This window comes from Orussus abietinus, unplaced genomic scaffold (genome assembly GCF_000612105.2).
Source record: "Orussus abietinus isolate OABI.00-Male unplaced genomic scaffold, Oabi_2.0 scaffold431, whole genome shotgun sequence".
Lineage (NCBI taxonomy): Eukaryota > Metazoa > Arthropoda > Insecta > Hymenoptera > Orussidae > Orussus > Orussus abietinus.
Genome location: NW_019394688.1, coordinates 52,773 through 67,125, shown reverse-complemented (window position 1 = coordinate 67,125; position 14,353 = coordinate 52,773). Strand labels below are relative to the sequence as shown.

General features: G+C 44.1%; 1 protein-coding gene across 1 annotated transcript; it reads left to right on the top strand.

The window, feature by feature from the left end:
- Positions 1 to 4,998: 4,998 nt before the first annotated feature.
- Positions 4,999 to 5,559, top strand: LOC105701086. The gene has a single exon (XM_012427518.1). The coding sequence runs from the start codon at positions 4,999 to 5,001 to the stop codon at positions 5,557 to 5,559; it is 561 nt and encodes a 186-aa protein (XP_012282941.1).
- The last annotated feature ends 8,794 nt before the right edge of the window (positions 5,560 to 14,353 follow it).

Sequence of the window (14,353 nt, the reverse complement as noted above, 5' to 3'; positions counted from 1 at the left end):
GCATGAACTTAATAAATTGGATTTTTGTCCTCCTGCGCTCGCCTTGTGCTTGGGACTCGGGGATGCCTAGCGCTCTCGCGATGTTGGTGTTCTCGCGTGCGAGGCGAAAGTAGGCTTCATCGGTTTGGGTGTGTTTATATCTTAACTGCAAGATTATCACTGATTACTGTTTCATCTGTGTTGATACATCGCTAATGTCTATTCCCTTCTTTTAATTATTTCTTCCTAGTACCTTATTCCATTATCGATTGTCTTTTATTTTTATTTTTCTATTAATAGCGTGTTTTAACGGTACCTTTTTGTTTCGCGGCGGATTATTGTGTATCCGTGTTTTCTCCGCCGGATGGTACGATCGCGGCTGCATTGTTTCGCCCTGCGGTTTCCCTACCGTCTGCGTACTCGCGTTCATATCTTCCCAGTACAGGTTTTCACTTCGTGGCTAATTACGAACTGTCGGTACCGGTTTGAGATTGGGCTCTCGAAGCTGTCTTTCACGAATTTGTCGCGATGTTACGCGTCACCGGGAGATGGGTTATTGTTGTTCAATCGATTTACTTTGTCGCGATAGAACCCGTTATTATTCGCGAGGTTTATTTAACAGTTTGACCATCATTAATACGACCGCGCTTAAAGGCACCGCGCGCTCAGGCTTCCGCACCCGTTACGGATTAGTCCGGGGCGACCGAGACCGTCTGCCGCAAGGGATGCGCTCTTTAGTTCCTTTCGGGACCCTCCGCGTACCGTACTTTACCTTTCCTACGGGCGCACTCCCTTAACAATTTTTACCGTAAACTGCCCTTTTCTGCCATTATTTTCAATGCATGTCGATTGCTTTACAGCATAATCCGTCGCTATTTAATTTCGGCACGTTCAGTTTATTACTTTATAGTTTAACGATATGCTTCACTCCATCGTCTTGCCTTTCTTAGAACGGCTCCTACTTCGGATTGTTATTAACATCCTTTCTCCTGCTCGTGCAGTTTCCCTCTCCAATATTTTTTGACCAATTGTCAAATTTTTGCATTAACATCACCGTTCCTAACTAACCAATCCGCGGTGTTCAAATTGCTAACTCCACCCTCGAAGAAGCCGTTCGCGAGCTCCCGTTTTTCGGACAAGCTTCACCGAGTCAGATCTTCTACAAATCTCTGACGGACACTACCTTCCTTCTTGGACACCGAAATCACACGGGTTTATCTTTCAAATCCGCTACTTCACTTCACGTGCGCTCGCGTCTAGTCCGTCGTACTCAAATCATTCGCGTGTGTTCGTTTCAACCGATCGTAACATTAAGTTCGCTATCAAGGATTACTTATTGTAATAAAAATCTGTATACCACGGTTAACTTTCGCACCCGGCAATTGCTCTCTTAATTTTTCCGTTCGTGCTCCAAATCCGAACATTTATTGGTCCTTCGAGCCGGATCCGCGAAGTGTTAATTCAATTCATTAGCAACCGTACGGCCACTTCCGGTGAGTGACGACGCGCGTGGCCATCATCATGTCCGAAGAGCAGAGCACCTCGGCGACCCTGAAGCCCGCCACGCAAAAGATCATTGCGAAGCAGACGGACTTCATCGCCTACATGGATTGCTGCATCGTTGACATCGAAAGCAGCCGAACTCCGACGCGCGGACTCCCGAATCAACAGCTTCAGGACATCACAACGACTGCTGCCCTCCTCAAGCAGAATCATTTCAAGATTCTAGAGGACTCGCACGCGTCCGCATCGTCGTACGTCACCGAAGGTTGGTTGCAAAAGTTTAAGCAAAGGCACTCGCTGGTGTCTGATATGATTTACCAGCATCTCGAGTCACGTGGATCTCCGACGCAAAGTACCTCGCCGGCCCCCACTTCCGCGCCCTCAGTGCACCTCCCGCGTATTAATTTACCGCGATTTAAGGGCGTTTACATGGAATGGGAATCTTTCCGCGACATTTTCACGTCTGTGGTTCACGAAAACCCGTCTCTCTCTAACGTGCAAAAACTGCACTATTTGCGTGTCTTGAAGGGGAAGCTTTATCTCTTCTCGACGGGACTCCAATCACCAATGATCAATACGAAGGCTCGTGGCTCGCTCTCAAAGCTCGAAACAAACGAGTTCTTCTAGTAAATCATATGGATCACCTCTTTAAACTCCCCGCGGTGAAACGAGAATCCGTTTCCGACCTCAAATCACTTCGCGACGAAACCATGAAAACCTTACGGTGTTACGTCTGGGAGGGAAGAAATAAATTGATTATATTACGAAATAGACAAAGTTGATTTTTATTTCATTCTACGGTTATAACAAAAGGCTTGGATTTTCTGGGGTCCCCTGGTACTAACGCCTGGGCGTTATAGTCGCTGGATTTGGGAATATCGATGGGAATAAGTTCCCAATTGGGGGTACGCACTTCGACGCTCGTGAGTCGATGCGGTTTGGGACGAGGAACTGTCCTCGGAGTGGAGGTTTTGAGGAGCGCCTTGATGATCTCGAGGCGTTCCGCAGAAATTAAAAACACCCTCTCTGGAGATGAAGGGGGTGCTGCCGGGGGTTGCTTTTGGGCCCTTTTCCTTGATCCTCTGTGTGGACGCCTACGGGTTGTGATTTTAGCCCTACCTTCTGCCTTAGCGAAGGTTACGAGGAGTTGATATTTCCTCCCGGATCGTCTGACCATTTGTGTATTAGGTGAAATAGGGCTTAATACTAATATGATTGTAATATATGAAGTATTGAGGAAACTAGGCCTAGGCCCGGACTCATTTTTGAAGATAATAGAAATTAGTTGAAGAGGGGAAGCTAGACCAAGCCCCGCGCCCTCTTATATCCAAGGGGATAGTAGAATTTCTGATACAGAGGGGAAGCTAGACCAAGCCCCGCACCCTCTTGTATCAAAGGAATGGTAGGAATTAGATATAGAGGGGAAGCTAGACCAAGCCCCGCGCCCTCTTATAAATGCGAATGATTGATTTATTAGGACATAGAACAAATGCAGTACCTTGTATAACAAGAAGATTGGCTTTCTTCCTCGCTCGTACTTGTAAAAATTTGTGGTGTCGCGAAATGCTCGTTGTCGTGAAAAAGTTCCCTGAGGACTGACCGTGAAAAAGTTCCTTGAGGACTGACATGAGGGTGCATAGGTGCGTCCCTTTTTATACGGTTCCAAAACTGCGTTGTTTCAAAATTCTAGTAGAGGGAGGACACTGCCCTCAACTTAACATTATCCATTTCTATAAGCTTTCTTACTTGTGTTAACAATATAAGTTCGAAGCCCTAAGTTGGGCTACCACTGGCCCGGGCCATCGTTGTCCTAGAGGATTATGAACAAGGGATTCTAGTTCTTATCACCTTTCGCATGGTGACGGTTACCTATTGTGAGCACGTTGCTAACACGTGATCGCTAGAAAATTGACAGTCGAGCGAGGATGATATTACACGATATTAATAACATAATATTTGGGAAAAGTAATAATTACGGCGCTTAACTTAATTAATATATGTGGTTGGAGGGGTGACGTTACGTGGGACGTAACAACGGTCCATCGACTTGCTCGGCCGTAAGGAATTTTTCGGAAACGACATACGAGTCTATCTCACGGTGCAGAATCTCAACCCGGAATTGCGGAAGGACTGGGAAAAGTCGCTTGGCGACACTCTCTCCCCATCGGCTTTCGAGGAGCTCGTCAAATTTCTTGACGTTCAGATTCGCGCTCTCGACTCTTCCAAACCGTCGAGCGCGGTCTTACAGCCTCCCTCGCGCGGTCTAGGAGCCTCCAAGTCTCGCACTCCGGGCGTACGAGCGCACCTTTCCACGACAAACAATAAAAAGTTGCGGTCCTGCCCCTCCTGCCAAAGGCAGCATTACATCGGCTTCTGTCCGGAATTTGACGCCGATCTCCAGAGCAGCGCAACGAACTGGTCGCGCACCTACAACTCTATTACCAATGTCTCGCAGGGGGGCATTCTCTAAGCTCCTGCAGATCGGAACGCCGCTGTTCATCCTGCAACGGAGCGCATCATTCGATGCTGCACATCGCGCCGAGTGCTCAGTCCTCGGAATCGCGACAAAGTTCTCCCGTCAGTCAAAAATCTGACGACGCGCGTCCAGTCGATTCTCCTGTTGGACCATCGAAATCCGCAGTGACTTCTCATTTCGCTGGACGGCAAACCCGCGACCCATCTGTATTGCTCGCCACCGCGATGGTCACTCTGGAAGCTCCGTCCGGACGCCAGGTCCGCGTTCGCGCGCTTCTGGACCAAGGATCCGAAGCGAGCTTTCTCTCGGAATCAGCCGCTCAATGTCTGAAACTGAAGCGCTCGCGCATTCAAGTACCGATTCTCGGCCTTGGGTCATCTCCCGCCGGCACTGCCAAATCTGCCGTACAATTCCGTCTCCTCTTGTCGCACGATCTCGAGTTTTGGAGGCCCGCGCTCTCGTTTTGCCGCGACTAACCAGCGCAGTCCCGCCGCGACAACCGCAACCCCTTCGGTGGCCTCACTTGGAGGACTTGCCGCTGGCCGATCCGTAGTACGCGTCCTCAGCACGGATCGATCTCATCCTCGGAGCCGACATCTACGGACCCTTGCTCCTCGAGGGTGTTCGCCACGGAGGACTCGGCGCTCCCATCGCTCAGCAGACTGCGTTGGGATGGATCTTGTCCGGGCCCGTCGCACAGCCTCATGAGATCGCTGCTGGACCATGTTCGTGAGTCACGCCAGTAACCTCTCTCCACAGCACATCTCACACCGAACTAAGCACGACGCTTAGACGTTTCTGGGAGCTAGAGGAAGAGGCTGACATCCGCTTTCCGACCGCCGAGGAAGAAGAGTGCGAGAGGCACTTCCGTCGCACTCACCACCGCGGTAGCGACGGTCGGTACACGGTCCGACGACCGGTTAAAACCGCGTCACTGCCCGATTTCCGGTGGTTCCGAGGCCATCGCCCGGAAACAGCTCCAGCATCTGGAACGACGCCTGGAGCGGTCACCTTCTCTCGCGACCGCTTACGCGGCGTTCATGGAGGAGTACCAAGCGTTGCAGCACATGGAGTCTGTCGATGCTACCAGGTCATCTGACATCAATTCCTACTACATGCCACACCATGGCGTCATTCGCGAATCAAGCGTCACCAAGAAGTTACGCGTGGTTTTCAACGCATCTCAGAAAACTGCTGCAGATACCTCCCTTAACGAATGCTTGCACACAGGACCAGCCCTTCAGCAAGACCTGAACTCCGTCGTCATGAAGTGGCGGAACCATCAGTTCGTGTGCAACGCGGACATCGAGAAGATGTACCGCCAAATCCGCATCCATCCCGAGGACGCGGATCTTCAGCGCATCGTCTGGCGAGCATCCCCGAGTGACCCGATGACCTGCTATCGCTTGACCACGGTCATGTATGGAACTGCCGCTGCTCCGTATCTAGCGATCCGAACGCTTCAGCAACTTGCTGAAGCTGAGCAGGCCAGGTTCCCACTCGGGGCGGAGGCGTTGCGCAACGACTTTTACGTCGACGACGCGCTCTTCGGCGCCGACGATATAGCCACAGCTCAGAAGGATCCAGAGGCAGCTGATTGAAATACTGAACGCTGGTGGTTTTCAGCTTCGAAAGTGGGTCTCTAATTACCCGCAGCTGCTGGACCACATTCCAGCCTCCTTCAAACTGTCATCAGCGCTCATCTCCTTAAAACCCGACGAGCACGTACGAACACTGGGAGACTAGTGTGGAATCCGTCCACTGACGCCTTTCAGTTTCAGATCACTATGCCTCAAACACCCGCTGCACCAACCAAACGGACAATCCTCTCGGCTATCGCGAGATTGTTCGATCCACTGGGTTGGCTTGCTCCCGCAGTTATCACAACGAAGGTCATCCTGCAGAAGCTGTGGCTAGCTCGAGTGGACTGGGACCAAACCCCATCAATGGACATCGTCTCCGAATGGTCTCGGTACCACGACCAGTTGAAGCAGCTGGAAAACTTCTCTATCCCACGATGGACCGGATGCCGCGCATCACTAGTCACATGTGAACTGCACGGATTCTGCGATGCCTCTATACACACATACGCAGCCGTTGTATATCTGCGCGTCATCGACGAGTCAGGATCAGCTGCCACCTCGCTCATTGCGGCGAAATCCAAGGTCACCCCGTTGAAGTAGGTCAGCATCCCCAGGTTGGAGCTGTGCGACGCGGTGCTCCTCACTCGCCTCATCAAGTCAGTGCGACAGACTACAGGTCCCACAGGCATCAGTACCTTCGCCTGGACCGATTCAAAGGTTGTCCTCGCCTGGTTACAAGGACATCCGTTGAAATGGACCTGCTTCGTGGCAAATCGCGTTGCAGAGATCCAAACTACAAACCCGGACCTCATATGGCAGCACGTAGCCTCTGCCGAAAATCCCGCCGATTGCGCCTCCAGAGGTCTCGATCCAGCGGACCTTCCCAACTTCGACCTTTGGTGGCACGGTCCGAAATGGCTCGAGCAGCCAGGGTCCAAGCGGTCCCAACCGCTCACACTCACCGGGTTCGTGCTCCAAATCCGAACAATTGTATTTACTTAGTTTTTCTGCGATCTTGCTCCAACTTCGCGCGAATTTCTCTGTGATCTTGGGTCGTCTCGAATTTTAGTTTCGATTATTCCCTTTGATTTACTCTTCTCGTTTAACACTTACAATCTTATTTTATTTTACGTTGATTCTAACACATTTTTTTTCAATTATTTTACTGGCATGTCTAGTTTGAGCTTATTAATATGAATTATTTATAAGTATTGTTATCCTTAGCATTTTATTCAACGTTAATTCATTAAAATTTTTTTTAAGTCTATACCGTTGATTCGCACTTATTTCCTATTAGCGATTTCGTTTCGCGTTCTAACCTATCTCTTTAGACCTGTAATAGTACGGATTAGGCCGTGCAATATGCACCGTCTNAACGGCCCCTACTTCGAATTGTTATTAACATCCCTTCTCCTGCTCGTGCAGTTTCCCTCTCCAATATTTTTCGACCAATAGTCACAATTTTTCACTAACATCACCGCTCCTTACTAACCAATCCGCGGTGATCAAATTGCTAACTCCACCCTCGGAGAAGCCGCTCGTAAGCTCCCGGTTTTCTGACAAGCGTCACCGAGTCAGATCTTCACCAAATCTCCGACGGACAACACCTTCCTTCTCGGCCTTCGAAGTTACTCGGGTTTCTTCTTCAATTCCGCAACTTCAATTCACGTGCGCTCGCGTCTCATCCGTCGTATTCGAGTCATTCGCGTGCGGTCGTTTTTAACCGATATTACAATTAAGTTCGCTGTCGAGGATAACTCATTGTAATAAAAAACTTTATTCCACGGTTAGCCTTCGCACCCGGCAATAGCTCTCGTTATTTTCCCGTTCGTGCTCCAAAACCGAACAGAGGCTTAGAATCGAAAATGAAAAGTTTCAGAACCTAGCTCGAACAATTTAGAGTACCGTAGAAATGGAATATTACAGAGTCAGATTGAAAAATATGGAAAATACTTTCACCAACGATTGCAAGAGAATGCTGGCTTGTCCGGTGGCTAAGACGTGTTTTTAGAGGAATAATTTAGTTACAGTTAAACGTCACAGATGGCGACGTTGGTCCTAAACAGTCGTTAGAATAATGAATTTACGGGATTTCGATAGTTTTACATCGATCTCTTCATTATTGCTTTGTCGAAATGACATATGGAACGCTTCATTTCATATAATTCTCAACGTAGACTGTAAAAGACTTTAAGATAAATATAAATGTCGGTAACGCGACGCGCCAGATTATGTTACCAGTTGAGTATTCAAAATGACGTTACCACCAAAAAGGGTATAGATTAATTTTAATTTATTGACTTCGACTAAATTTCTCAGCGCCTTTTATATCACCATAAGATGAAGTGAAACACGTCGAGGAACTTGGTCGACGTCGATAAAGAATATTTTTCTAAATGCCTACGTTGCCGACGTTCATTTTTATATTGACAGCTGTGTCGAATTATATTGAGTATTGTACCAAATGGCATACTCCACCTGTCGTTTTCGTACAATAATTATACAGAAATCGAAGTAAAACTCCAGAAATCTTCTGGATTCATGCTTTCTGGGGCCCTAATAGACTGCAGAGGGACGCCCTGCGTCATCTGTGATTTCCAGGTCAATTAAATTTTCACTCCGAGACCTTGTATTTCCATCGTTTTAGCATAGAAGCGCATAAAATACTTTTTTTGCCTTTATCCTGTTAAAATGCGAGTTTATGGATTACCAGAGTGTTCTAAATTGTCGTAAAATTGTCCCGACCCTTTTGTTTCGCATATCAGAGTCTTCGATAATTGTATATTGATCGAAATATGAGAGCTCGACGCCATTTTGGTTCTGGTCTGGGCTAAGTTAAAAAGTGTTTTCCAAAAATCCTAATTTTGAATATATCAGGACAGCTGTCAGATGATCACGGGTCATGTTTCAAAGCTTCGGACAGTTTGGTCCAATACTCTTAAAAAAAAGTATTGTATTCGAATCGACTGATTTGAAGGGGGTTTCACTTCACCTTAAACCTTTCGGAGCCGTTCGAGAGGACTTTGGAAGCGGAGGGGCAGATTTCGGCGGGGCTCGAAATGGGTCTCGGGAAGCGAAAGTGGTTCGGAAGGAGGCAGGTTATCCGGTAGTTGGCCCCATCCTCGTGGCAAATCCCACGCGTCCATTCCTAGCCCCTGAAACCGATGCGGATCTAATCCGGAGGTGTCCACTCTCTCGCGCTTGGGGTGGGCATCGATTTCTTCTTTTCCGGCCGGCTGGTTCGTTGCGCAACGGCGAGCTTTCGGCCTCCAGAGGAAAGAATCGCCCTGGAATCTTAAACACTCGCCGGAGCTTGGGCTTTTTAGAGGGGCAAAGCGGGAGAAAAAGAGCGAGGTAACCGCGGCATCGCTCGGCAGGGACTTTGATGAAGAGGAATTTGATTTTTGTGGTGGGAGGGCTGGAAAAATAAAGATACGGAGGGAGGATTAAAGAGGGGGAGAAGGGAATTTTCCGAAATTAAGGCGATTCGCCGAGAAAGCCTCTCGACGCTGGCAGGGCCTTTGAGGCGAACGCCTAGATAGGAGAGATTAAAGTTGTTTAAAAAGAGCCAACCTCCTGCACACGGAAAAAAATTGTCTTCAATTAATATAATCTTTGATGGTTTAACCATGGAATATGGCTATTATACGGACAACCAGGTATATCATTTACGTCACGAAATTGTTTGGTTAATGACTTTTGGTTGATTAACACAAACATTGTAGAAGATCTCCCCAAATATGAAAGAAATTGAGGACGTTTAACCAAAGTATTTGGTTCGTTCAATAAAATATATTTGACATTTAACAAAACCATCCGATTAAACACTTTATATCTAAAATGTTTCAATTACCTAAATCTATCGGAATATATAAGTTTGGTCGAGTGAACTTAAATTCGGTTTACTCAACCACAACACTTTTTTAAGTTAAGCGATTTTTTGTTATACGCGTGCCCAGAAAATTAGGAAAGACTTGCGAGCGAACGTCAGTCAAAAATAAAATATAAATTGTTGGGTGCACGCAAAAACAAACATTTAATTCGTTTACATAATCGTTTGATTGGCTGCATTTGGTTCATATCAGAAAACGTTTTGCTTATGTGAACCGAATTTTAGTCCACTTAACCAAACCGATGTGCTTCGATCAACGGAAGAGTTTAATTAAACTGTTTTGTCAGTTTTAGAAAATCTTTCACTTAATAAACCAAATATTTTGGTTAAATGTGCCAAATTAATACATGATGTGGTCCCCCATAATGCTTGATGCAATCAACCAAAAGTTGCCAACCGATGAATTATGTCATGTCAACCAAATATTTACTTGTCCTTATAAGAGGTACATTCTGTCGTTAAACAAACAAAAATTGTATTGATTTAATCAAATTTCTTGTTGCGGGTGGACGCAATGCGCGTGCGAAATGAAACTTCTAAATTGAATAGAATTAATAAATATTATTAATTGTTCTGCCCGGCTAATTTGTCGCGCAGTTGTTGTATGAATCCCGATGGTTTTTGCAAGTGGAATTGCAAAATGAGATATTCATACAACTGCTCACATGAAGAAGGAAGGTACCCGAATGAAGAGTGAGACTGTCGCGAACAAAACAACTTAAGTTTATTATAATATTAAATTAGACGACTGACTTAGAATTTTGTCAGCTCTTCACGCGTGAATAAGGATAACTGTTACAGAGATGATGGTGAAGGCTGACGAGAGACGTGTTAAATTATCGAGAGACGGAGACTGACAAGGAAGGTACCTGAGGTGTCCCCCTCCGATTTTGTTCATTTTTAAATATGTTATAGTGGACCAAAATCTAAGGGACCCGTGTTTTTTTTTATCGGCGGATAAACACTTTTAGGGGGTGAAATCAGGCTTCAAAGTTGGCCGTGAAAGGGGGTGAGTTTGCTGTTTCATATAGAAGCACTCGACCAATTTTCATGGAACAACCGTCAAAATGTAGGGAATGAAGAATTATGAAACATGCATTTGGAATTTTTCGAAAAAATTCATTTTTAAGGGGTGAGCCACCCCTTTGAATACTTCTTTTACCCCTTACGCGAGCAGTAATTGTTCTATCCAAATGAAACTTTTTTTGTATTGTTCTGGTCTATAAATTAACCAAGTTTCATTTGGATAGAGCAATTACTGCTCGCGTAAGGGGTAAAAGAAGTATTCAAAGGGGTGGCTCACCCCTTCAAATTGAATTTTTTCGAAAAATTCCAAATGCATGTTTCATAATTCTTCATTCCCTACATTTTGACGGTTGTTCCATGAAAATTGGTCGAGTGCTTCTATATGAAACAGCAAACTCACCCCCTTTCACGGCCAACTTTGAAGCCTGATTTCACCCCCTAAAAGTGTTTATCCGCCGATAAAAAAAAACACGGGTCCCTTAGATTTTAGTCCTCTATAACATATTTAAAAATGAACAAAATCGGAGGGGGACACCTCAGGTACCTTCCTTGTGAGTGACTTTACAGAAAAAATACAGAATTCCTCCTCCGGTCGCATTACATTTTTTGAAGAGGTGGTAGCATATTTCTTGCATTGCGATTGGCTGACTGATTTTAAGAAGGGCGGTTAAAATCGAATTGTCAGCCTCGTGATTGGTCGGTAGCTGTCCAATACGGTTGGGTGAAATCGGAAAATTTCTCGTTGCCGTGCAGATGGAAAAACATACTGTATGCACGTGTGCATGTTGCGTGCACGTGTAAGCGGTAAAGTTAAAAAAGGTATGACGGTAAAGAATAGAGACGGTCAACCCGAGAAAATTCTAAAGAACCCTAAACTTTCTCGATGGGACGTACAGGGCAATATAACCGTATCGTAGAAAACTAAAATTTACGAACCGATTTCGGCGTCAGAAAATTGTTAAATTGGTAAATGGCCCGATGGGCCCAAGCGGGCAGTAAGTCCCTTTCTGGGAATTTGTTTGACATTCCAAAGTCCGCGATAAATTTATATATATGAGTGTCACGCACGGAACATTAATTATTCTTACTTTCTTTTTTTCGAAATGCCCTTACGCGTCCGATACTGCATGTTTCGTATTATTTTTATTTCACTTTAAATGTCAATAAGTGTCTAAGAGAATAACGTATTAACGATAACGGAAGCGTTTACGCAAATCGAGTTATTACTAAAATGCAAAAACTAATGTAAATAGTAATTAAATATAAAAAAAGAACAGTGTTTCACTTTCGAAGACTGGCACCTTTCATGCCCGATCTTACCCGTACTACCGTAATATAAGAAGTCTCACTTCAAAAGCTTTAATAAGTTACACTTGAAATAAATTTCTTGCGCTACTGTTACTATCACAAATAAACGAAATAATGCGTAAAAGCATAAAGTACGGTCTCCCTTTACTAATTTTTATCTCATCGAATTCGTTTAATCGAAGCTTTTATTTCGAAAAGAAATTCCGTGCGCGATGTACTTTACGAATTCTCAGTTTTATGACCAATGATGATTAGGAATTAATTGATTCGTAATAAATAAAGAGAGGAATTGTATAAGTAAATTTTTACTCGATTATGGCTGCAGAGCTGGTTGGTAAGACACGTAAAATCAGATTTCAACAAATTCAAATGAAAAATGGAAATTGTGAAGAAAACACGCAATGCAAAGTACGCTACTTGAATCATGCTCACTTTGGAGATAAATTTACGGCTTGAGGGCAAAACCGGCTTTACATCTCGGAAATCTAACAGAAATATACATTCTTATGGATTTATGGTTCCCTCTGTGTCGTTTATCAAAATGTGTTGTTCCGACCGGCATCGAGCACGTTTCCTTCGGAAATTTTTATTGCTTTCTCACATATTGTTGGAATGTTATACCTTCATCGATACAATGGCAGCCAGAGGCGAAATAAACCTTTATAAATATTTTTATTAAAAAATCAGCGAAACAAATTAAATTACAGTAGATCCCGCGTAACGCCATTAATATGTTACGCGCTATATTATTTCGCGTTATAGGAAATCGTGCTGTACGGAAACTTTTTTCGTATAACGCGCATGATGTGTTCTGTTATTCGGCCCTTTGTACGAAGAAACGCGTTATGTGAAAACAATAGTTTCCCGTATAACGCGGTTAATACGTTACGCGCTATATTAATTCGCGTTATAGGAAATCGTGCTGTACGGGAATATTTCTTGTACAACGCGTTTAATGTGTTTTGTTATTTGGTGCGTTGTACGATAAAAACGCGTTTTGTAAAAACCATAGTTTCCCCTATAACGTGTAACGTTACGCGCTGTATGAATTCGCGTTATAGGAAATCGTGCTGTACGGGAATTTTTCTCGTAGAACGCGCTTAATCTGGTTTGTTATTTGGCGGTTTGTTTGGCGTTATATGAAAATAATAGCTTCCCGTACAATACGGTTAATACGTTACGCACTATATTAATTCGGGTTATAGGAAATCGTACTGTACGGGAATTTTTCTCGTACAACACGCATAATGTGTTTTGTTATTTGACGCTTTGTACAAAGAATCGCGTTATATAAAAACAGTAGTCGCAATATCTTTGCTGCGTTGTAGAAATTCACGTTGTAAGAACTCACGTTATACAGAAGTGTACTGAACAATAACTCCATTCTTAATGCATTACACTAAGGCAAATTGTAAGATGATACTACATGAGTCGAAAAGTTTAATCGACGTCGGTAAAAAAGGTTCTTCTGACTGACACACCATCTGAGGTAGTTATCGACATTTATATTTGTGCTGAGTGTTGTATTGTACAATGGTGAGTATTGTACAAAATGGCATATGTCGTTTCGGCAGAACAATTGCAAAGAAAACAAGGAAAAAAGTCCTGGATTCATGCTTTTTATATTTTAACGACCGACGATGCCATCTGTCGCATTTTGCGGCTACTCAATTTTGGTTTTAAGAGAACGTGTTTTTCAAGGGATATATCCGAGAGTTTCACTGCACTCATTAATGAAACTTTCCTATATATTCCCCACATGAGTCTGTAATGTTGAGTTACTAGAGTATTTTAAATTGTTATGCCTAAACCCTGGAAGTTTCCACTTCCAATTTCAAGCTATAAAAGGGGAAAATATAAAAAATATGCGTTGACGACGCGATCTTGGTTCTACGTCGGGGGAAATAGAAAAATCTTCTTTGAAAAATTAAATTCCATGCGTGCTAGAACCTTCCTTATGATCACGATGATTATATTGACACGGTAAAGTTTCAAACGATTCGATGTCAGTTCGGAGAAAAATGTTATAAATAATTTGACGCCTCGAAGGCCACTTCCATATCACCATGTGATATGGAAGGGTCATTCTATATATATGAAACGTAAAGGTATTTATAAAACTTTTCTCCAAACCGAGGGCACTGAATCGTTTGAAACTTCAGCACGTGATTATGAAGGCCCTAAGGAAGAATTTGTTGCTCATGAAATTTAATTGAAAAAAGAAAAATATGTATTCTTGGTTCTAATGAGGGATAAATAAAACAAATTTTCATTAAAAATGAAATGTCACGAGCACCGCGTTCTTCCTTAAGGCCTCCATAATCACACGCTGAAGTGTTCAACGAATCGGTGCATCTAATTTGGAGAAAAGTTTTATAATTATATTGACATTTAATATATATAGAATGAACCTTTCATATCACCTTAAATCCGGCTGGTAACTTAGTACGTATGTTTGCGCCGTTTGAAAATGAGCGCTGAGATAAGTTCCTGGCGGATAAATTCAGAGTTCGTTGAATTTACACCACGCATAAGTTTAAATAAGAACAACGATAACAATTTATTGTACTATTAAAATAACGGATA